At 34.8% G+C, this 25,027-nt stretch overlaps 2 protein-coding genes across 9 annotated transcripts; one reads left to right on the forward strand and one right to left on the reverse strand.

Moving 5' to 3' along the window:
- The first annotated feature begins 13,125 nt into the window (after positions 1–13,125).
- LOC107779976 (uncharacterized) lies at positions 13,126–15,113 on the forward strand. Its single transcript, XM_016600481.2, has 3 exons — positions 13,126–13,788; positions 13,887–14,059; positions 14,807–15,113. Exons 1-3 carry the CDS (start codon positions 13,285–13,287, stop codon positions 14,985–14,987), a joined length of 858 nt encoding a protein of 285 aa, XP_016455967.1. The 5' UTR covers positions 13,126–13,284; the 3' UTR covers positions 14,988–15,113.
- A 2,219-nt stretch (positions 15,114–17,332) lies between these two features.
- LOC107779975 (protein WVD2-like 5) lies at positions 17,333–24,278 on the reverse strand. 8 transcript variants are annotated; one of them, XM_016600479.2, is made up of 9 exons: positions 23,893–24,278; positions 22,951–23,176; positions 22,585–22,875; positions 22,406–22,458; positions 22,237–22,308; positions 22,001–22,097; positions 21,823–21,894; positions 21,603–21,713; positions 17,333–18,243 (listed from the first exon to the last, which is right to left on the reverse strand). In XM_016600479.2, exons 2-9 carry the CDS (start codon positions 23,140–23,142, stop codon positions 17,815–17,817), a joined length of 1,317 nt encoding a protein of 438 aa, XP_016455965.1. In that variant the 5' UTR covers positions 23,143–23,176; positions 23,893–24,278; the 3' UTR covers positions 17,333–17,814. The 8 variants fall into 8 exon arrangements, with proteins under 8 accessions (XP_016455965.1, XP_075103088.1, XP_075103089.1 ...); XM_075246987.1 differs by having other exon boundaries at positions 22,406–22,461; XM_075246988.1 differs by having other exon boundaries at positions 21,603–21,708; positions 21,818–21,894; positions 22,406–22,461.
- Positions 24,279–25,027: the final 749 nt, after the last annotated feature.

Genomic DNA, 25,027 nt, shown 5'->3' on the forward strand with positions numbered 1-25,027 from the left:
GCAAAGCATAATCTTGGGTATGCCTTAGATACCCCAAAACTCGTTTCATTGCCATCCAATGAGTTTGGTCGGGATTACATGTGTAACAACTCAGTTTACTTACTGCACAAGCTATATCAGGACGTGTACAATTCATGATGTACATTAAACTTCACAACACACGAGTACAATCCAGTTGAGATCTGCTTTGACCTAGATTCTTTGTAAGAGCCACATTTACATCAATCAGGGGTCTTTGCGACTTTCAAATCTATATACTTGAATTTTCCAAGTATCATTTTAACGTAATAAGATTGAGACAAAGCTAGTCCTTGAGGATCCTTTGAATTTTAATTCCTAGAATTAAATCAGCAACTCCTAAGTCTTTCATATCAAACTTGCTAGCAAGCATACGCTTAGTAGCATTTATATCTGCAATGTCTTTGCTCATTATTAACATGTCATCAACATTTAAACATACAATGACTATATGATTTGGAGTGTTTTTAATGTAAACACATTTATCACACTCATTAATCTTAAATCCATTTGCCAACATTGTTTGGTCAAATTTCGCATGCCATTATTTGGGTTCTTGTTTCAATCTGTAAAGTGACTTAACAAGTCGGCACACCTTCTTTTCTTTTCCGAAAATCATGAACCCTTCAGGTTGTTCCATATAAATTTCTTTCTCCAAGTCTCCATTTAGGAAGGTTGTCTTCACATTCATCTGATGGATTTCAAGACCATACACGGTGGCTAACGCTATTAACACCTGAATAGATGTAATTCTCGTTACCGGTGAGTATGTATCAAAATAATCAAGACCTTCTCGTTGTCTAAACCCTTTGACAACTAATCTTGCCTTGTATTTGTCAATAGTACCATCAGTTTTTATTTTCCTTTTGAAAATCCACTTAGAACCCAAAGGTTTATTTCCTGGAGGAAGATCAATCAATTCCCAAGTATGATTACTTAATATGGATTCTATCTCACTATTGAATGCCTCTTTCCAATATTGTGCTTCCGAGGAAGACATTGCTTCTTTAAATGTTTGAGGCTCATTTTCTAACAAAAATGTCAGAAAGTCCGGTCCAAAGAAAGTAGTTGTCCTTTGGCGTTTACTACGTCTTAGATTTTCCTCATTAAACGTACTTTCCTTTTCTTTTTCTCGAGGTCACTTAGTTTTTCAATAGACGACTCACATTCATACTTATACGGATAAATATTTTCAAAGAATTTAGCATTATCGGATTCGATTACCGTATTAATATGAATGTCAGAATTTTCTGATTTATGAACCAGAAAGCGATATGCCTTACTATTTCTTGCATATCCTATGAAAACGCAATCAACCATTTTTGGTCCAATCTTCACCCTTTTGGGTTTAGGAATTTGCACTTTAGCCAAACACACCCACACTTTAAAATATTTTAAGTTGGGTTTCCTACCTTTTTATTTTTCATATGGAATGGATTGCGTTTTGTTATGGGGAACTCGGTTGAGTATTTGATTGGCTGTAAGAATAGCTCCCCCCCCCCCACAAGTTCTGGGGTAAACCCGAACTTATCAACAAGGCATTCATCATCTCCTTTAACGTTCTATTCTTTCTTTCCGCAATTTTATTAGATTGTGGTGAGTAAGGGGCAGTTGTTTGGTGAATAATGCCATATTCCAAACATATTTCTTCTAAAGGAGATTCATATTCACCATACCTATCACTTCTTATCATTTTGATCTTTTTGTTTAGTTGCGTTTCAACTTCATTTTTGTATTGCTTGAATGCCTCAATTGCTTCATCTTTACTATTAAGTACGTAAATATAACAATATCTAGTACAATCGTCAATAAAAGTTATGAAATACTTTTTCCCACCGCGAGATGGTATTGACTTCATGTCACAAATATCTGTGTGAATTAAGTCTAAAGGATTTGAATTCCTTTCAACCAACTTATAAGGATGTTTAACATACTTAGATTCCACACGTATTTGACATTTCAAATTATTGCATTCAAATTTAGGCAATACTTCCAAGTTAATCATTTTTCGTATAGTTTTGAAGTTGACGTGACCTAAACATGCATGCCATAAATTATTTGACTCAAATAAGTAAGAAGAAGCTTGAACTTTATTGATATCAATAGCTATTACATTCAACTTGAAAAGGCCCTCAGTTAGGTAACATTTTCCTACATACACATCATTCTTACTTATTATATTTTTTTCATAAACAAAAACACACTTATATCCATTCTTAATAAGAAGTCCAACAGAGACCAAATTCTTGTGAATTCCAGGAACATGAAGAACATTGTTTAGAGTCACAATTTTTCCCGAAGTCATCTTCAAAGTTATCTTCCCAACTCCTTCAATTTTTGCTGTTGCAAAGTTTCCCATAAAAATAGTCTCGTCGGGCCCTGCGGGAACATAACATGCAAATAACTCCTTGTTAGCACAAACATGGCGAGTGGCTCTAGAATCAATCCACCACTCCTTGGGATTTCATACCAAGCCGCATTCAGATAGCATGGCACATAAGTCCTCCATGTCATCATTCTTTTCAACCATGTTTGCTTGACTCTTCTTCTTGTCCTTCTTCGGTGTACGACATCCACAGCCTTATGTCCAACATTTTCACAGTTGTGGAAATTACCTTTGAACTTCTTCTTGCTCGGGTAATTCTTTGGACCAGACGACTTCTTTCTCTTTTTATTACTTGTAGACACTTCCTCGATAATATTTGCTTCCATTATTGTTGATTTAACACGGTACTTCTTCCCAGCAGCCTTGTTGTCCTCTTCAATCCGTAGACGAACAATAAGGTCTTCAAGCGTCATCTCATTGCGCTTATGTTTCAAGTAATTCTTAAAGTCCTTCCACAACGGAGGTAGTTTTTCAATAAATGTCGCAACTTGAAATGCTTTGTTTATGACCATACCTTCAATTATAAATTTATAATTAGTAAAATAATCAATATCTTGAATAAGAATATTGACTCTGTTTATACCTTCAGCAAGGAGGTCATGAACAATAACTTGCAATTCTTGGACTTCCGTTATAACAGGTTTGTCGTCAACTATTTTGAAATCCAGAAATTTGGCAGCTACAAACTTATTAAGTCCAGTATCTTCAATCTTGTACTTCTTTTCAAGAGCATTCCATAATTCTCTTGATGTTTTCATGACGTTATAAGCATTGTACAAGTCATCTTTCAAGCAACTTAAAATATTGTTTTTGCATAAGAAGTCAGAATGCTTCCATGCCTCTGTGACCACGAATCACTCATTTTCAGGAGTTTCTTCTCCCAGAACTGGAACGTCCTCGCTGATAAAGCGCTATAAACTAAGTGTGGTTAGGTAGAAGAATATTTTTTACTGCCAACGCTTAAAGTCCACACCGAAAAACTTTTCGGGTTTTTCTGCCGGTGCCATCGCCGGTGCAAGAGTTGTGCGACTTGAAAATACAGTAGCCATTGCAGCAGTAGTCCCAACATAACCATTATGTTATTCCGTACTTGTTATCATTTTTTTTGTAAAAGAAATTGACACAACCAGAATTAGTAAGTCGGTGAAGTTTTTATATCTTCAAATCGAATACAAACAACCGACTAGAAAATCACAAGATTTTAATCTCGGATTGAGATCTCCAAAACGGGAGTAGAAAATCGCTAGGATTTTAGTCTCCCACAGCAGAAAATTAGATGAACACAGAATATAAAAAAATAGTAAATTCCTTAAGCTTGTTATAAACTGTATTCGAAAGTATAATTTCTGCAAAATAAAATGAAACCAAAAAACAAAGATAGAAATAGAATGAAATGAATAACGTTCCGAGCCCAACAGAAAACTGTGTTTCCTTAAAAAATTTAATCCCCTCACTATTGCCCGAGGTTGTTGGATTAATTCCTCCTAGGATAGAACGGAACAACTATTCTATAATACCGGCAATGAAAATTACAGAACTTTGTCGAACTCAACAAACGGCAATAAATCACACTAATGCTTACGTTTTTGCTTTTGGAAAACAAATGCAAAAATGGAGAAGAGAGATGAGAGAGTATGCAAATTTTCGGTGGTCAAAAAGTGAGACCAAACCTTTGAATTTATAGCCAAATAGTCTGGGTTGAATATGTGCGAAAGTACATGTTCACATGAGGTACTGTTTCGGCAAAAAAACTTTTCTGTTTGATCGCGAATTCAAAAATGAGTCGTTAGGAAATTATCCGCAAAATAAAATCCACGCGAAAATATCAGGAAAAAGAAAAATAAATAACGGAAAATGGGAAATAAATTTTGTCCAAAAAATTATCAATCAATCATATCAATTGACCGAAGCCGAAGCCTAGCCGAGCGAGCGACGACGACGACGGCACGAGGCACCAGTTCTTCTTAACTCTTTAAGAGCTAGAAGATGTGCTTCTCTATATAAGCATAATTTTCTTTCCTTCTTCCGATGAGGGACAAAGTGCATTAATAAAGGAAACTATTTCAAACTTTTCATTTTACTCCTAATATTTTCCCTCCATTTCCCATTCACACCTTTTTATCTAATAAAAAATCCAACAATCCCCCACATGAATGGGGAATGGCTATCTGAAAATATGCATGCATGAAAAAATTATGTGATTTACAAGCAAGGATTAATTGCATCTGGATAAGTAGGTTTCCCTTTGAACTTTTCATAGTGAACTTATGTTGGATATACTCGGTCAATCGGTAGATTTGATATCTTTGAACCATCGAGCTTTGGTGTATACCTAGACAGCCATAAGTCACACAATTAACCCTTTAACCGCATTTGGTTCTCATTGTTGTGTTCGTTTCAGCCATGAACACCGCTTGGTTCATAAGTGCGTAGAGAACTGGCCTTACAGAATTCTCCTTGAAGCAGCTTACACTTCACACTTATATAAGTGATTCCTAAATGTGTTATCCCATAGATACACTATTTGATATACTCTGTATCAAACTTAGAAACCATTAAAAAGTTTTAACGCTTTATCCTTGCTACTGAACATTGTCTCATCACGAGAATAGACCAAAACTTTGATAATGTTAAACCGTCACTAATGACTTTATTTGATCTCCTTGAACCTAGATCTTGGGATCTCCAGTCTTCTAGGTAGAGTTACCGCCACAGTGACTTGTCCTCGGCCATAGTCCCATTCCCTTAGATGATTTATCATCCGCCTATCTATTTAGGCCTTTTTAAAGTGGATCTGACACATTATCTTTTGATTTTATATCTTCGTCGTATGTGACGAGATTTTCGTTATACATAACGCTTTCAGCCATTCCTATTGCCGCTTGACTATCGCAATGTATGCATATAGGAGCCACTCGTTTGGGCCAAAACGAAATATCTTCCAAGAAATTCCGGAGCCATTCAACTTCTTCTCCAGCCTTATCTAAAGTTATAAACTCAGACTCCATTGCAGAGCGAGCAATGCATGTTTGTTTGGATGATTTCCAAGAAACTGCTCCTCCGCCAATTGTAAAAACATATCCACTTGTGGACTTTATTTCTGATGACCAGTGATCCAATTTGCATCACTATATCCTTCAATTACCGTAGTATACTTACTGTGATGCAAAGCATAATCTTGGGTATGCCTTAGATACCCCAAAACTTGTTTCATTGACATCCAATGAGTTTGGTCGGGATTACTTGTGTATCGACTCAGTTTACTTACTACACAAGCTATATCAGGACGTGTACAATTCATGATGTATATTAAACTTCCCAACACATGAGCATACTCCAGTTGAGATCTGCTTTGACCTAGATTCTTTGTAAGAGTCATATTTACATCAATCGGGTTCTTTGCGACTTTGAAATCTAGATACTTGAATTTTTCAAGTATCATTTTAACGTAATGAGATTGAGACAATGTCAGTCCTTGAGGAGTTCTATGAATTTTAATTCCTCGAATTAAATCAGCAACTCCTAAGTCTTTCATATCAAACTTTCTAGCAAGCATACGCTTAATAGTATTTATATCTGCAATGTCTTTGCTCATTATTAACATGTTATCAACTTTTAAACATAAAATGACTATATGATTTGGAGTGTTTTTAATATAAACACATTTATCACACTCATTAATCTTAAATCCATTTGCCAACATTGTTTGGTCAAATTTCGCATGCCATTGTTTGGGTGCTTGTTTCAATCTGTAAAGTGACTTAACAAGTCGGCACACTTTCTTTTATTTTTAGGGAACCATGAACCCTTCAGGTTGTTCCATATAATTTTCTTCCTCTAAGTCTCCATTTAAGAAGGTTGTTTTCACATCCATCTGATAGATTTCAAGACCATACACGGCGGCTAACGCTATTAACACCCGAATAGTTGTAATCCTCGTTACCGATGAGTATGTATCAAAATAATCAAGACCTTCTCGTTGTCTAAACCCTTTGACAACTAATCTTGCCTTATATTTGTCAATAGTACCATCAACTTTCATTTTACTTTTGAAAATCCACTTAGAACCCAAAGGTTTATTTCCTGGAGGAAGATCAACCAATTCCCAAGTATGATTATTTAATATGAATTTTATCTCACTATTGACTGCCTCTTTCCAATATTGTGCTTCCGAGGAAGACATTACTTCTTTAAACGTTTGAGGCTCATTTTCTAACAAAAATGTGAGAAAGTCTGGTCCAAAGGAAGTAGTTGTCCCTTAAGGAAAACTGTGTTTCGTTAAGGAATTTAATCCTCTCACTATTGCCCAAGGTTGTTGGATTAATTCCTCCATGGATAGAACAGAACAACTATTTTGTAATACCGGTAATGAAAATTACAGAACTTTGTCGAACTCAACAAACGGCAGTAAACCACATTGATGCTTACGTTTTTGCTTTTAGAAAACAAATGCAGAAATGCAGAAGAGAGGGGAGGAGTATGCAAATTTTCGGTGGTCAGAAAGTGAGACCAAATCTTTGAATTTATAGCCAAACAGTCTGGGTTGAATAAGTGTGAAAGTACCTAAGTTTGATTGCGAATTCAAAAATGAATTAAAATTCGCACGAAAATATCAGGGGAAAAAAAATAAATAACGAAAAACGAAAAATAAATTTGGTCCAAAAAATTATCAATCAATCATATCAATTGACCGAATCTGAATCTGAATCCGAATCCGAATCCGAATGCCACTTCAAAAAAACGGGTAAATTGCGAAAGTTTATTTGCGGAGGGTATAAGTAACCTCCGTAATTTGCATAATTTTGGGGCAATATATTAGCCCCCACAAAATTATACAATTTACGGGGGTTTCACCCTCCCTTCCTCCCCCGCTCCCCCCCAAATCTTTTCACTCTAGAAACTTCCGTCTTTCAGTGATACTTCATTCTCAATTTCTCTCTCTCCGCAGGAACTCTTGATTGAAGCTCTTTGAATTGAAATTCGCTCTCTACGAGTATTTTAGCTTTGGATTCATTGTTAATTTATGTTAGATTCTTTTGGATTCAGCATTTGATGTGTGTGATATTCTCTTTGTTGGCTTCAAGTAAGTAGTTACCCATCAAAGTTTGACAGCAAGTAGGCAATCCGTTTTCACTTCTAATTCTTCATGTCCCATTTCTTTGGCTAATTTTAGTCGTCACTTGATACAATTGTATTGGGATTTTATATCCTATAAGGAACAAGTTATGTAATAACCCCAAATCCTCTCGCTTACCATTTTACCCATTTGATGAAACCTAGCAATTTTGTTGTTGTGAATAGTTTAATCGTGAAGTTGAAGGGCAATTCTTATATATCAACAAAAGAAAAAAAATTGCCCTATTAGTATAATGAATATTTTCATACATTTCCCCAATTACTACTTCTTGTGTTAGATGCTTTGCTAATTGAAGTATTCTAGCATCTGGCGCACTTTGATTTTGTACCAGATTTTTCCTACATTTGCACCCTAATTTCATACATTTGTACCAGATTATTCCTTTCTTCATTGTTAATTGAAGTATTTTTTTAATAGTTGTGAATAATTTCGAAAATTTATATGCATTTTTATGCATGCACGTATGGTAAATAATAGTTCTGTTGCAACAGTCTTTTTGCACGCTACTGTGGTCCATCCTTCCTCCATATTCTTCTCCTCATTGTTGCCTAATTTATAGGCATTCAATCTAGATACTGATGCATCAAAATTCCCAGCAGAACTGTTACTGGAATTTGCAGCAATTTGAACACTTTCATGTCCAGTTGTTTTTAACACATCAGTTGCTTCAGTTGTAATTGCACCAGATTTTCCTCGAGATAGCACTTGTCCAGCTCTTATTTCCCCACCTACATCTTGCACAGCAGTAGCTACAATAGTTGTTGATTTTTCAACTAGATCAACTAATGCAGCAGGATGCTTAGCAACTCCAGCAGTAGTCTCCACCTTATTAGTGAGTGCATTGAGAGGATTCAAATTCTCCAGTATTTTAGCTTATACTGTCGTGAGGTTAACAATGGTAGGCTTGAGTGATCCTCCCTCAATCTTCATAATCTGCATATCCATACCCTCAACTAGATCATTATCCATCAAAACCTCATAAGAGTTCAGGCTACACAAATGTTTTGCACTACCATCAGTTTGATCACCATGATCGCGACCAGCAGCACTTTGTTTTGCAGCTGTATTTTTACCAGCAATTGTAATCCAATATTCCTCCATATTTTTTTCCTCATTACTACCCAAATTTTGTGCATTCAATTTAGCTATAGATCCATTAACACTCCCAGCAGAATCATCATTGCTACTGGAATTTGCAGCCACTTGATCACATTCATGTCCAGCATTTTTTCCTTCCTGCAGTTAGTTAGTTCTGTCTATGGAGATCAAGGTATGATATGTTATTTAGTTTTAACAAAAAAAATTCACTCCATTTTTATGCTTTAATACAGTTACCCTTTTGTACATTTTACCTATTTAAAAACCAAGATAATTTTAACTTTTTTTATCTTCATCGTTTTTTGTTGGTTTAAGTAGACAACATATATTTCATCTCAATGACTTGTTTCCTGATACTCCTCTTAATAGTTATATTTTTTTTTACTTTTTGCTGCAACCAAATGATACAACTAGTGGACCCGTTTCACCCACGGATGCAAGATCTTATAGCGCTAATAATCTAGTGATAACCATTGAGATTCATTTTAATTGAAGTGGATGTATTAGGACAATGTAATAGCTGACTGATATGGATGATTAACTATATTTTAATTTAGCTTGATGACATATGATACTACTCTGTCATAGTATTTTTCATGATTAATGAAATGTTTGATGTTTCTTAATTTTATTGTTTTGGTTTAAGCATTAATATTTTAATTTATAGGAAAAATATATGGCATATTGATGATAAAATATCAATTCTATAATATATTTAAAAATAGATGGGGTTAAAAACCCCAAAAAGAAATAGGAACAAATATTTGATAGTGTACACATAAGAAATTGCGGGGGTTTACAACCTCTACAATCAAAAAAAAAGTTAAATTTAAAAAATAAAAAACTATTTTCGTGCATCAGATTGCGGAGGTTCAAACTGCAATTTGCATAATTTGCTGGCACGACGGTTCTGGAAACCCCTGTATTTATCTGCCGCAAATAATAGTGGTGATGCTTACTACGGGGTCTGCCCAACCGTCGTGACAGCAAATAGCAGAGGTTAGCAAATTGAAATTTTAACCTCCGCAATTCACCCGTGTTTTTGTAATGTCCGAATCCGAGCCGAACGATAACGGCGACGGCGCGAGGCACCAGTTCTTCTTAACTCTTTAAAAGCTAGAAAATGTGCTTCTCTATATAAGCACAAAGATTTTCTTTCCTTTTTCCGACGAGAGATAAAGTGCATTAGTAAAGGAAACTATTTCAAACTTTTTGTTTCCCTCCTAATCTTTTCCCTCCATTTCCCATTCACACTTTTTTATCTAATAAAAAACCCAACAGTTCATATGTACAGAGACAATGAGGAAAACATTGTCACTATTAAGGAGAAAATTTTAGAGAAAAGTATATTGAAGAAACAGTGAATTATTTAATTAGAGAAACTAGTAACTTAACAAAATGGGACTCCGAACTTAGAGGGTGTTTGGCTAAGATTATGAGCTAGTCAAACTGGCTTATACGTACTTTTTGGTTTATCTACGCATTTGGTAAATATCCAAAGTGCTTATAAGCTAAAATCAGTCATAAGTCATAAGTCGGTCACCCCCAACTTATGATTTTTTAGCTTATAAGCACTTTTAGTTTGACCAAGGCTTTTACTAATTTATCCTTAATAATATTTTCTAATTCACAAAATATTTTTCCCAAAATAAATTTTCTAACTTTCTTTTCATTCCATCTTTGTTCGTCATTTTCTTTACAAAAAAAATTTTTAATTTATAATCTTTTGTAAAGTTTTTTAGGATATTTTAGTCATTTTAATAAAAGAGTTACTTATCAGCTTTTTTCTACCAAACACAACAACTGTTTATTATCAGTTTCAGCACGTCTATCCAAACACGTAAATGCTTGTTTAGAAAATCAGTTTCAGCACTTAAAAATACTTTTAAGCACTTCAAACTTTTCAATTGTTTACAATCAGCTAATTCAAACGGGCTCTTAGGCATTAAATACTTATTAAGGAGCTTTTCTAGGCTAAACGGATTTACATTAAGGGGTCATTTGGTAGGAGGTATTAGAAAAAATAATGCAAGCATTAGCTTTGTGCATTACTAATACCTTGTTTCGTATATTTTTTCAACCTATGTATAACTAATACTTGCATTAGTTATACATCATACTTGGTATTAGCCTATGTATAAGTAATGCATAGAAAACCATGACATTAGTAATACCAAGACTATTAATGCATGCATTAGTATGGTTAAACACAAAATTATCCTTAAAATCCCTTAAAGCTAGAGAATATGGAAGGCATTTTTGTAAACAACTATTTTTCTTAAAAATTATGCAATGCATTATAATTTTTAATACACCACACCAAACAGTTTATAAGAAATAATATCTGCATAACTAATGCTTGCATTACTAACCCATGCATTACTAATCCCTGTATTACTAATATACTGTATTCTGCACTATTCTTATACACCCTACCAAACGACCCTAAGGCTTTAATAATGCTTAACTTGAGAGAACTGGAGAAAATAGGACCCTTAATAATTATACTGATTTCACTTAAAAGGTTTCTAATTTACCTTCCAACCCATTAACAGGAAACAGGAAATGCCCTTTAGAAAAAAGAAACAGGAAAGATATTTTTTATTGTCTTGTCAAAAATCAGAATGCCCTTTTATAGACAAAACTTTTGGATTTTCCCAACTTTGCAGATACTATTAGCTTTCATTTCACGGAAAAGGGTCAAAATTATCTTCGAACTATCGAAAATAATTAAAATACACCATCCGTTTGTTTTTGGTACCAAATTTGTCCTCGCCGTCTAAAAATTGGACCATTATTACCCTAAAAACTACCGGCTGCCACATCAGCTTTTGGACATACTTAAATATTATGGGAAAAGGGTCAAAATTGCCCTCAAACTATCAAAAATAACTCAATTATATCCTCCGTTTTATGTTTGGTACCAAATATGTCCTTGACGTCTAAAAATTGGACCATTACTACCCTAAAAACTAACGGCCGTCACATAAGCTCATATGAACAACAAAAGTCTATCTCCAACAGACGGTCCTCCATCTTGACAAAAGCCCCCACGGATAAAATTTCTTTCTCCATTTTCATTCGTTGATTCATCGAGGTGTTACTCCTTCCAAATAATTAAAGCTACACCAATCTTATTATGAGAAATTTAGTTGGGCTATTATTAAGATTCACAAATCTATAAAAAAAAAAAAAAAAATCAATATACTATACAAGAAATAAAATACCAACTTTTATCACTTAAAATCATAAATCTTATCACAAAAATGATGGAGAACAACAAAAGATGTATATTGCAGTACTCTTATGGCTAGCTATCCAAGCTCATATCTCAAAAAGGTCACAAATTAGTTGTAGAGATATATCCTTTTAAAAACAACTCTCACAAAAAACTCGAAAACTATTAGAATGAAACCATCCTCTAAAATACTATACCCTTCCACTTCCAGCCTTCATCAACAGAAAAGAAAAGAAGACCGACCGCAAATAAGACCTAGACCTAAAACCTCATAAAAAGATACATTTTTTAGACACCACCTAATCCTTCCCTTTCTCACTGGCCTAGCTAGCAGACCACCTGAAGTGCTTCACTGCGCCTTCATGAGAAATGCAGCAACCCCTCGCAGAAAATGGAGAAAGAAATTTTATCAGTGGGGGCTTTTGTCAAGATGGAGGACCGTCTGTTGGAGATAGACCTTTGTTGTTCACATGAGCTTATGTGACGACCGTTAGTTTTTAGGGCAGTAATGGTCCAATTTTTAGACGTCAATGACATATTTGGTACCAAACACAAAACGGAGGATATAATTGAGCTATTTTCGATAATTTGAGGACAATTTTGACCTTTTTTCCGTAATATTTAAGTATGTCCAAAAGCTGATGTGGCAGTCGTTAGTTTTTAGGGCAATAATGGTCCAATTTTTAGACAGCGTGGACAAATTTGGTACCAAAATCAAACAGGGGTATATTTGAGCTATTTTCGATAGTTCGAGGACAATTTTGACCATTTTCCGTTCATTTGGCCATAAAATTTGGGAGTTATTTTTCAAATTTTGTTTTCAAATATCTGGTTGTTTATAAATTTTAACCATTTTTGGCAAATTTTGAAAATAAAATTTTCAAGTTCCAAAACAACTCTAGAGTAGTTTTTGAAGTTTTCTACTAACAAAACTTCAATAAAATTTCAAATAAAATACATGTCCAAACACAATTTCAACTTTCAAAAATCATTTTCAGACCATTTTCAAAAATTTATTTTTTTCAAATTTCAACCAAATCTATATCCAAACGCTAACTAAAAATAAATTTGAATAAATCAAGAAATGCACAAACACTCCTCTTAAATTCCTAATCATCATTTATTATTTGTCTATGCTTTTTAACACCTAAGGAAAATACAAAATGAGAAATCCATTTCCCCCAAAATATAATTACTCTAAAACCCTCAATAATTTTTTCTTATTTTCATCTCGCCCCCGCACCTCCCACACTTTCTTTCTGCTCCCCACTAGTATTTTTTTTTTCAATCCCACGCTTATACAATATGGTGTTTCTTTGTCTCCTTTCTTAGTGTTGTACAAAGACAAACAAATTGTCTCTCCAAACCTGTACTCTCAAAAGTTCTGTATTTAGAAAGGGAAAAAAAATGCTTCTGAGAAATGCCTCTGCACCAATCTTGAAATCATGGGTTATAGATCCATCTCCAGAACAAATTATCAGAACCATAAGTGCTTCAATCTCTATCTCCTCAAATCTTGATCCCATCACCAAGAACATCTCAAAAACTGCATCAGACCACAATTTTAAAGAATTGTACAAGGCCAAGGTTAGGCCTTCTCCAAAAGGGTATCCTCAGTTTGCTTCAAACTGCTCGGAAAATCAAGAAAATGTTACCAGTTTGAGTTTTGGTATTAGTAATATGTCATTGGTGTCTAAAATGGAAGAGTTGGATCAAGAATTTGCTGTTTTAGAAAATGGTGGTGGCAGTGGCGGTGACGGTGGCCGGATTTCTGGCGGCGGCGGTGGAGATGGAAGTGATGAGTGCCCAGATTCTGATCATGATAGTATTGAGGAGTATTATCAGGAGATGATTAAGTGTGATCCTAATAATCCTCTTTTTCTAGGAAACTATGCCAAGTTCTTGAAAGAGGTAACAAACTTTTATTTCAGATGAAAATAAAAAGGCTTTCATTTTATTGATGCACATGAAATTAGAGTATATAATTTTGAATAATATTGTGTGTAAAGGTGAAAGGAGATGTTGTAAGAGCAGAAGAGTATTGTGGAAGAGCAATATTGGCAAATGCAAATGAAGGGGATATATTTTCACTATATGGGGATTTGGTATGGGATGCTCATAAAGATGCTGATAGGGCTGAATGCTACTATAATCAAGCTCTGAAGGCTTCTCCTGATGATTGGTAATCTTTTAATCCATGTTTTTCAATCAAATATAGTTGTTAATATCATTTTAGATGTTGCTGGATAGTGTTTCAGTTTGCTGTTGTTACCTATGTTGTGCGGACTCTCCAAAATATTGCCGCACCCATGTCAGATCCTCCTAGAATGCACTACTTTTGGAGGATCCGACACGCACCTAACAACATTTTTGGAGAGTCCAAGCAACATAGGTTGTTAATTCTTGGAAGATAATTTTTATCTATATGAAGATTTCACCTTTTTCTTGAAATGAAATTATGCATTTCATTATAGCTTTTAGATTACAAAAGGAAATCTCTTTTTGTTAAGAGTTCCTTAAGTGAGTCAGTGAAATGGTCTCTTCCGCCTTGTTGAAGTATTTGATCCCTTTTTGTTTGATTAAAAAGTGTTAAAAGATGAAAGGAATTTTACTTCTGCAATGATTATATCATCAATAGCTACACTTGAATTTGCTCTTCCTATGTTAATAAGTGTCTGGTTTCTTATGAACACTTGATTGCTGCTTACTGCAGAAACTCTGTTAATTTGGGTGAAAAATTGATTCTGAATTCCATGTGCCATGTTAGCAAAGACTTGATTTTTGCCTTTGGATATATTAACAATTGGCCTCTCTACTTCACAATAAGGTCTGCGTACACACTACCATTCTCAGACCCCACTTTGTGGGATTGCACTGGTTTGTTGTTGTTGATATATTAAACCAATGCTGAAATTTTATTCTTTTTCAGTTATGTTCTTGCTTCATGTGCTCGGTTTCTTTGGAACGCTGGGGATGATGGTGAAGAAGAAGTTGATGTTGATGAGGAGGATGAGCAAATGTTAAATAAGGCTACTACTATGAATAAATCATCAGTCAATTTATTTAAAGGATTAGATAGTTTCCCCTCACCTCCTATCCCTGCTTCTTGATCTGTTTCTTTGTTAGTTCATAGTTATTCTCTTTGTTGTCTCTAACATTGTAACTTTCTTGTACATATAAACAACATAAAAGATGCAATGTTGAATAGAAAATCTCCCTCTCACCTGTTACTCTTATGTTATAACCTTCCAGTTTGTTGTTTAAGTTCAATACACTTTTGGTTTGAATCTGGTTAAGACTTAAGATTAACATGTAGCTTATTCTAGGCAAGATGAGTCTTAACCTATTACTTTGACCCTTGGATAATTATGCTGTAGAGAGTGTATTTCTTTCTTATTAGGCAGATGGGAGAATATTTCGTGTGTCCTAACAGTCAATGGAGTAGTTAAAAATAATGCCAGACAAGGATTCAAATCTAAGCAGAGAAAATACACTAGGTGATTTCAGTTTTATATCTCTAAGCCTTGAAGGTAGAATCATTAGATATCTATGCTTGGTAGGAGGTATCGATAATTAAAAAACAATTACAAACTTGATATCTCCAAATTTAACATTTGCCAATGTTGACTTCACTTACATTTTTGGTGACTTATCTTCTTACTCTTTTCTAAATTTCTTACTCTATGTAAAATTTTCTCATTTAGTAGTTGATTATCTGTATAATCTTCTGGATTTTATTTCTTTTATTACTAGATATAAAGGTATCATTACATTGTGTGTAAAGTAGTCAAAAATTTTACAACTTTTTTGTAGAAAATCAAGAATGATTGAATAATGTATAAAATTGCCATAATATCTTTCAACCAAAAAAAATAATAAAAAAAAAAATTTCTAACTAAAATGAAAAAGGGTATGATAAGTTTTCCCTCTCACTATTTCTTCACTTTGTCAAAAATATCTAGCAAAGACATATTTTGTGACAATCACTTCTCTCTTTTTTTTTTTTTTTTTTGTGTGTGTGTGTGTGTGTTTACTATTCTTGTCTTGCATGCTTGGTTATGTCTTACTGAGTTGTTCACTGTTTCGGATTCCTGACTTGACCTTGTCTTTTTCATACCTTACCTCCCATGTGAATTGCTCGTATACTTTTCTTTCTATTTCATCCTCTATTAAAGGAAAAAAACTTGCACACACCTCGATTATTTCATCAAATATCTAATATATTCAACCAATATAAATACCAAATAATTCTGATCACCAAGGTTTAGGCAAAAAGAAAGAAATCACCTAATACTTTCTTGTCTCTACCGAAGGGGAGCTTGGAGCAATGGTAAAGTTATCTCCGTATGACCTATAGGCCACGGGTTCGAGCCGTTGAAGCAGCCTACATCACACCCCTTGGGTACGCCCGGGCTGCGCTTTTTACTTTCTTGTCTACTAGAATTTGATCTCTGATCTCCCGTAATTTTTACCCACCTCATTGACATTTCATCCTCCTTTGAATATAAGCAATCAATTTTCTCAATACTTAACTCAATCAAAATATTTGATAATATTACTTCTGCTCCAATGTGATTGTTGATTGCAGTACAACTTCAATTCAGATTTTGATTCTTTCAGCAGGCTGGTAATATCTCCAAAAGAAAATATTACAACTTGCAATTTTTATTAAGGTCCCATCATTATATAAACCAATCCCTCTAAAAGATAAGATTTTGATAAATCAACTTAATTATTAGTTTTAAAGGGGACAGTTTACCTAGTCTCCGTTGGCTTAGATCATTTGTTCAACAGCTGATTGGAGATCCACAATTGTGGTCTCCATTGAAAAGGTTACCACTAATGAAGTGATAAAGCCATTTGATTACTATGTATTGAAAAACAATTAAAGAAAAGGACTTCTTGGGTTGAGATATTATTACTTTGAGAACAGCCCATAGTTTTGAAATTTGCCAACCAACATTGAATCAAGACATATCCACAGATCTGAAAATGGTTTAAACCAAGAGGGTTGGTAGATCCACATGTTGGTGGCTATAAATTTGCCCTTGGCTTGCACAAGATTGACTTTCATACTTCTTATTCATCTGATTGCTCACATAAGTGACCCCCCAAAAAAAAGATACACCTTAATTACAAGCAAGTTTAGATCAATTCTATGAATCTACATTGTTCATGTTGCTCCATTTAAGTCTATCTTTGTTCTAAATAAGTACTAAACCTAAAGTAAACGTACTAACATGGTATCCACTTGCATTGGTAGATGTCATCATACTTTTTTAGGGGGGTGAGAGGAACATGATTTTTGACTCCTAATTTCACAAAACTTAGAGAAAATTGTACCAACTAATTAACATCAGAATGCCATTATGAGTAATCTTTATAGTACATGTAGTTGTAAGAAATATGGTTTCTAGCAAATGAACTGAAAAAACAAAGTGCATGGCAAAGAGAATCACGTAAAAAGTATATGCAAATTTATAAATACATATCAATTAACAAACAAAAACCATGATGTCCAAAGAGAACAGTTCAAACAGCCAGTACAAGCCCAATGAGTGCCAAATTTTCAACTAGTTCAAGACTTGAACTTGCTTTAAGACAATTCTCCAAAAAAAATCGATTACCCAACATCAGGTGACAGGAAGCCATCTAACTCATCATTAACCCAAAGAAAAGGTGCAAAGAGCAACCTTAAAATGCTGCAAGCTACCTGTTTTCTAAATGACCAAACCAGCAAATCTTGAAAGAAAAAAAACGACACAAGACAAACCAACCTTGCCGCTATGAACAAAACATCATTGCTTGGTATAAAATCTTCCATTCCTTCCTTTGTCAAACGAACCAAGTCTTATTCGTACCTTTTCAATATTTTAGGCAAAGAGGAACTGAAAGGTGCTTCATGTATATGTGTTACAGCTTCAGTGCTTGCTTTTACTACTCCACTGCAATGAGTTGCTGCACCACATCAGTCTCAGCTTGAGCTTCAACAACAGTCTTACTCTGGCTTGTTTCCACAGCCGATGTAGCTTCAATTTCATTTGTATGCTCAAGTACGTTGTTCGGTTGAGAAGCAACTTCACTCATGTCGTTGGCTGCAGCTTCATTTGTTTCCTTGGATATGCTAGTTTTGATGGAGGGCTTTTTTGTATTAATTGATAAGTTGACTTTTTGAGATGGCAGCTTCGGTAGAGACTTCCTTGTGGGCTTCTTAACAATGTCAGGAGAATGTACTTTGGAGGGATTTTGAGTTGCATTTTCATCCAAGCTCAATCTACTTGTGTGTATAGCAGTGTCGTTCACCTCTCTGGTGGGGGAGCTCTTTTTCCGGCCAAGCTTGGGGGATTTAGCTCTTGTCGTGGGTATCTATATCATAAAGTATAGAAGGCATAACCGGAAAATCAAATGTCTTGTCTACGTTAAAAGTAGAACAGATAGAAGCATAAATAACTTAAAAGTGAATTCAGCTTTACATAAACAAACCTAGCTAGAAGACCTTTAGGATCATCTTCTACTAAATTTACATAGCAATAGGTAAGAGTTTGACATGAGCACAGTAAGTGTTAGTTTTTCAGGCAATAAAGAGCAACCAGACCATGATGAAGTACCCAAGAAGCTAAACCCAAACCGAAAAGGACGGCCAATATCAAGGTGTTGTACACAAGCATATTTGACAGCAAGAGCAACCAGAATTAAGCTTTTTACAGCATTAAACTGATCAAACTTAACCAACTTATGCATGCCACATTTTCATATATTTGCAGATAAATAGTTATGATGCTGTTTCTTTTTATGGCTAAGAATTTGGTACGGGTATGTTCAAGTTTTAGCAAGTTTTTAGGGTACTTGAAGGATCTGCAAAAGTACCCACATAAATGTCATAACATTCAACACGGGTACATCAGCATATGAATAGTTCATATAGCAAGGATAACTTCTATGGTCTTGCATAATTTATCTCATTATTTGGGATCTTTGAGCAAAACCACTGGCTCTGAAACTTCTAATACTCCTAAAACCGTGGTGCTTTGATAGTTCTTCAGGCTTCTAATCAAGTACTCAATGAGCAACCCTTGACCTACAGATGGACAGCGACTAGACAAGAAATTTTACAAAGAACATTTATGGTCTATAGTAACTGTGATTATGCTGTATGCTTCTTACATCATAGTATATAGATGTAACTCACAGGGGAACAAGCAGAACCTGAGCTAGCACCACAAAATATAATTACAAAACTTGTGGATGCTCTAGATCTTCACATGATACCAACTATAAAAGCAGCTATTCATTGATGGGATGCTTGCCTAGTTGATAATTCACACCTCAACCCATTTGGATCCTACTGACCTCGGATAAAGTTGATTCTTTGTGGCCAGGGGGAGGGGAAGTTTATATATTTTTATGTTAAGCTGACATTTTGACAAACCACTGTTTAAAACCAAATTTGATAGAAGCAAAAGATCAATTATTATCACAGGATGAGATCACACTTGAGTGTGATAAAGGTTTAGATTTCACAAAGATAGAAGTTAGACCTAGTTAGTAGTGTATAGTATTGTGAAATTCAGAAACAAGAAGAGACACCAATGTTGCCAGTAAGAAGCTACTATATAGCAATTCTCAGATGGATAGAAAATTTAAAAAATTAAATATGTAAATAGAAATTAAATACATAACCATATATTCAACCCACTCTAGCTGTCTCTGATACTTGAGGGAGATGATTTGACTATAGCAAATTTAATTTTTATGCGAATTTATGATAATCAATGTTGATGTATTTCTGGTATTAAAGTTTAGATCCAAGTGAAAAAACAAATCTATAGTAGCCTAAGTGAACAAGTGACCTCCATTGAGCAACCATTATATTATCCCAATGAGACGCATGAATCAACTTTCTGTCACAAACGTCTACTCTAACAACTATAGAAATCTCATGATACTTCAATTTTAAGACAAAGCAATCTACCTCATGATACTTATTACACGCTATATAATTATCATTTTCTTTTGACCAACCACCTCAAGAACAATCACGTCCACTTCAAATGTTTAGTATCTCAATAAATCATATTGCAAAAGGAAAAGGACACCTCAATGAAGGGATTGAGCTTACACATGCAGATGGTATTTTGCCAAAACAACTAGGCTGAATACAGAAAACAATGCCAAGAGTTATTGATTAAAAAAAAAGGAGATTTCTACACCCAAAAGTATAGCCTAGTGGTCAATAAAGTGGGAGGAGAATCATGAGTTATCAAGTTCAAATCCCAGTGGAGGCAAAAAAAAAAATACTAGGTGATTTCTCTCCATCTATATATATGCCTTGTTGGCAGAGTTACCTGGCACCTATGCTGGTGAGGTAGCATATACGTGGTGGAATAGTCGAGACACAAACAAGCTGACCCATAAACTAAATAAAATAAAATAAAAATCTCTAGGAATTAAATTCGTTACACTTTCTTCAGCAAAAAAATAAGATTTCAAAGAAAAATAATTTCCTTTTCTTTCAGACATGAAAACATAACTGAAGCATACATCAGCCATTAATTTCTTTCCTCAATACTAGTATTATGAATTAATTAAATGGTTTGCAGACATTATTTTAATGATCTAAACAGAGGCAATTATTTTTAAAAGAGCGCCATGTTAATGTAGTGAGTTGCAGGTTGATATTCCACTAGTTGAAGCTCATTGACAATATCAAGGGAGTCTAGTAGTATTATAATCCCTTCCCTCCCCACGTGCTCATTTATTTAGCACTAATGGTTGTTTGATAAACGTATTCAGCACTTATAACTGAAAAAGTTACATATTAGAAATTATGCACATTGGATAACCATTTAGGAAGGCAGCTCAATATACTAGAAGTCTAGAAGCAACTAAATATGCTCCAAAGTACACGTCAGAGACAATTTTTTTAACAAGTAAGCAATAAAGTAGTTGATAAAACAATTGGATAACTGTGCAAAGATCGAAGTAGGTGACGTAAATTGTCCAGCTGTGCAAAGATGAAAATTTCAGCTTTCAGTTATAAGTTTTACCAAACAGCCTTTCCTCCCTTTTGGTCACGTTTACAATTTTGGAGAATAACTAGATCAGACCACAGTTTGACTTCATTTCACACGACTATTTAGACATCCAACTAGCAAGACTAAGGACCAAAATAGGTATGAAATGCCAACAGTACTGTTTTCGAAGTTATAAATATGTCGGTATGAATCACCAATTCTATGTGCAAGCGAACGCAAAATTAGAGTACCCTTTATCAACAGAGCATCCAACTAACATCAGCATGCTAGCCTAGCAATAATGGTCATGTCAGACTTGAATAATGCTTCATATTATGTGACTCCTAACTCTTCAATATAAGTAAGGTTATATAACATGACTCATCTATTTTCTGTATAAAGTCAACCAAGGTCACACAAATAAAGTTAGTAAAAACTTTATCAGATAGATAAGGAAATCCAGATCCATCAAGTATACAGAACTTAACAAGAGTAGTACTATAGCCAGCTAAAGTACAAGCAACTATTTAGCATGCTGTTGTTATAAAAGAAAAACTATTTAGCATACTATATAATCAAGAAGAAAAGGAATGTGAAGAATGGAAATCCTATCAGGTGTTTCTTTTTCTTTTTCTTTGACAAAAGGTATTTCCTTATAGAACATGAATTGTTGGTGAGTATCATGACATAAATAAGAGAGCACAGCATTACCTTCTTCAACTCCACTTTGGGAGGAGGAGGTTCCTGATAAAAACTTGGCATTGGGGTTGCTTTAAACTTTAAGCTTTTTCTTAACATTTTGATCTCAGCTTCCTGACTTTCCTGGTTGACAAATACAAAGAGAAAAGATGAATGTCTTAAAAGGCAACGCTTAGAACCATCACCCATGTTATATATCATGAAAATGATAGAAGCACAACAGTCACCATGCCTTAGAAAGAGCCTGCAAATTATTCTTCTCGACTTCCTTCGCGTGGATTTTTTCCTCAAGCTTAGAGTAAAACTGTCCAAATGTACAGAAACAAATTCCCTCAAGTTTCCAGGAAATGATTACAGTGGAAAAAAATCGAATAAATCAAGTTTTCTGCTGATGCAAGGAGAAAGCTAACCTCTTTCCTTTTCTCGGCCCTTTCATCGCACTTGAAACTCATATTGTAGGTTGGAAGAGCACCTACTTTGCGAAGCTTGGCATCTGCAGCAGGACTCCTGTAAAGTGATTTAAGGATAAACTGGAAATTTTCTTCCTTTCAAACAAATGCATCCAAGAAAAACCACAATCGCTCTAGCAAAGAGGCAAGCAGAAAGCAGAGGAAAAAGTAAAGAAAGATCAGCCTATATAGGATACAAAGGTGATTCTTCACTTCCGTCAGCTTGAGTTGGGGCAACTTTCTTTAAAGGTTTTGGTTTTGTTTTCTCCCTGTAGCATTGAAATTATAGTTCACATGCCACAGAGGAAGTACGATATAATCAACACAACAGATGGTCAAACAACAAGTAGAAAAAACAGGACATACTTTAGGCCGTCAGCATTTGGAGAAGGTGATGTTGCATCAGGTTGGCTAGATTGCTGCTAGATGAAAGACATAATAATAATGAGCAACGACACAGAAGCACATAAAGATGACAAAGTAAACAGACTATTGTGCTCTGAGCTGTTTTTGTCTAAAACAAGCACGGTGATATGGACCTTTACCTTAGCATGACTAACATTTACACGGGCAACAATAGGTTTTGAATTGGTATCAGCAGTTTTCCTGTCGTTAAATGATTTGCTCTTTGTGCCAAGGGAAGAAGTCTGTTTAGTGCGTGGCTGCGAGGCTGTGGAACCGTTTGAAACAACAGGACCAGCCAATGCATCTTTGCTTTTCTTGACCCGAATAGATGCAGCATTTTTGGGGCTTGACGGCTTACCGTTCTTTGCCTTTCCCGGAGCTTTTGGCTGTTTGGAGTTCTTCAACTCTCCAGACTCTTTGGTTTCATGTCCCTAGAAAAGAATTACATTATCTTGGTGTCAGAAAGACCCAATTGAAGTTAATAAACCAGCAATGAACTCCTTTACCTCAGAACTTGCACTGGGATTGCTTTCTATAGTTGTGGTTGATTCATGCACAACCTCTGCGATAGAGGAGCTGGAACTCCCATTGGGAATGCCATCTAGTTTGCCAGCAACAGCTTCTGGAAATTCGTGAACTCCATTTTCAAAGCTCGTCCCATTTTCGGAAACAACTATGTTATTGTCAATTTCCATCATGCTCTACAAAGTTGCAAACTTGCAATCCACAATTCTAGAAGCCAAACCACAAGCACAACACATCTCATGATGTTAGAGAAATGGGGATTTTTAAAGTATAATTAAAAAAATACAGAGTCTATTTTCTTCATTGTAGTAGGTAACACTCAGATATATAAATTATGCCACGCACTACATGAGAAAACAACCATCAAACAAAATGCAAATTTAAACACAAAAAATCAGAAAAATTATAGCTAAAGATCACAAAAAACTCAACTAAAAAAAATCCCTTTTACCGGATAAAACATACTAAACCTCTAGTATTACACAACCACTCTGGTTTTCTAACAGACCACAGTACACAAATCAAGAACCCAGACTTCTCTTCACTAAACCTCCTCAAGTCCAAGCCTTTTCTACTAAAGTGAACAAAATCAATGTTAAAAAGCAAAGCATCACACAACAGAAGTAAAATGAAAAAACACACAAGTCCTAAACCAAAGAACTCAAAAAAACATCAAATCACAGTACCACAAGACGACAAAATAAGTGGAATAGAATATGCTCTACTAGATCTCCTACCCAGGAACCAAAAAACCCGATCTTTTTTTACATTCCAAGATTCAAACTTACTGAAAATCTAAAACCCCAAAACAGCATTTTCAGCTTCAGAACACTAATGCCCATAAGATATAACACTACAGTCTTAACACATATAGCAAACTTTACAAAGACAAATGCAGATGCTTGTGAATAACATGTACTCACCTAAACCACCGTAAAATGATTATAAGTCCATTGAATCTACAAGGGATCTGACAGAATCTTGGAAAAAGAAACTGACCGCGGAAAGAGAAACAACTCCCACAAACACAAACTAAGATCTTGTAACCTTAAAATGGTGATTTACAGAAAATGCTGTTGTTGTAATTGGTGATTATTTTTTTGGGGGGGGGTGTGGGGAGGGGGGAGGGGTCTTTGTTTTTGTGAATTGGAAGTGAAAAGGTCTGAACTGTGAAGAGGGGCTACACACACTCTCTCTCTCTACTTCTCTGTTTTTTCAAATCAAAAATTGCAGTGGGGGAGGTTTTTGCAGCTTTGGGAGAGGTTTTGGGGGTGTTTTTACAATTTCTTAAAGTTGATGTGCCAGCGATATTCAAATCTATTCCAGGTCACTGTCTGATAAGAGAGAGAGAGAGGGGGGGAGAGAGAGAGAGAGAATTCTGTATGTATGGACAGGGAGATGATACTTACTTACCGTGTAGAGAGAGAAATATACGGTTGGTGTACCTGCCCCTTGATCATGCCACGTGGATATCTGCTTGTGATTCTTGCTGACCTGTCAATATCTACGTCTGAAAGTTAAGATGAATTTACCTTTTTCCTCTAGATTTTTCATCCTATATTGCAGCACATCTAAAGTTGGTGAGACTCAATTGAGTTAAAGAAGCTGTAACCAAATTGTCTTTTACAGTTCAATTTTTATCAAACAAAATTTTGGTTTGAAATATATGTTTTTTTATTAAAAAAATCGTTGAAGCTACATTGCTGCTTTCTTAAAAAATAAAAAATCATTCATACAATGAACTTAAAAAGAAAGGAAAATGGCTATTGTATTTTTTTCTTTTTGCGTGCCTTAGTTTGGTTTAAAAAGTTCCATCATGTTTTAATTTCTACCATACAAAGCGAATTTGATGCAGATAATTATCATTGAGACTATTAATTTAAGTTATATATTTTTATACTACAATGATTTTTTACTATTTTATCAATTAATGTTAATCATAAATTTACCTGTAATTAACTTATAATTAATTTGATTGTATAAAATCTTTTTTCTCTCACAAAACCTCAGAATGATTCTCCCCATTCTTGATACTATTTTAATCTGTGTATCTCTCTT

Source organism: Nicotiana tabacum, chromosome 23 (genome assembly GCF_000715075.1).
Source record: "Nicotiana tabacum cultivar K326 chromosome 23, ASM71507v2, whole genome shotgun sequence".
Classification (NCBI taxonomy): Eukaryota; Viridiplantae; Streptophyta; class Magnoliopsida; order Solanales; family Solanaceae; genus Nicotiana; species Nicotiana tabacum.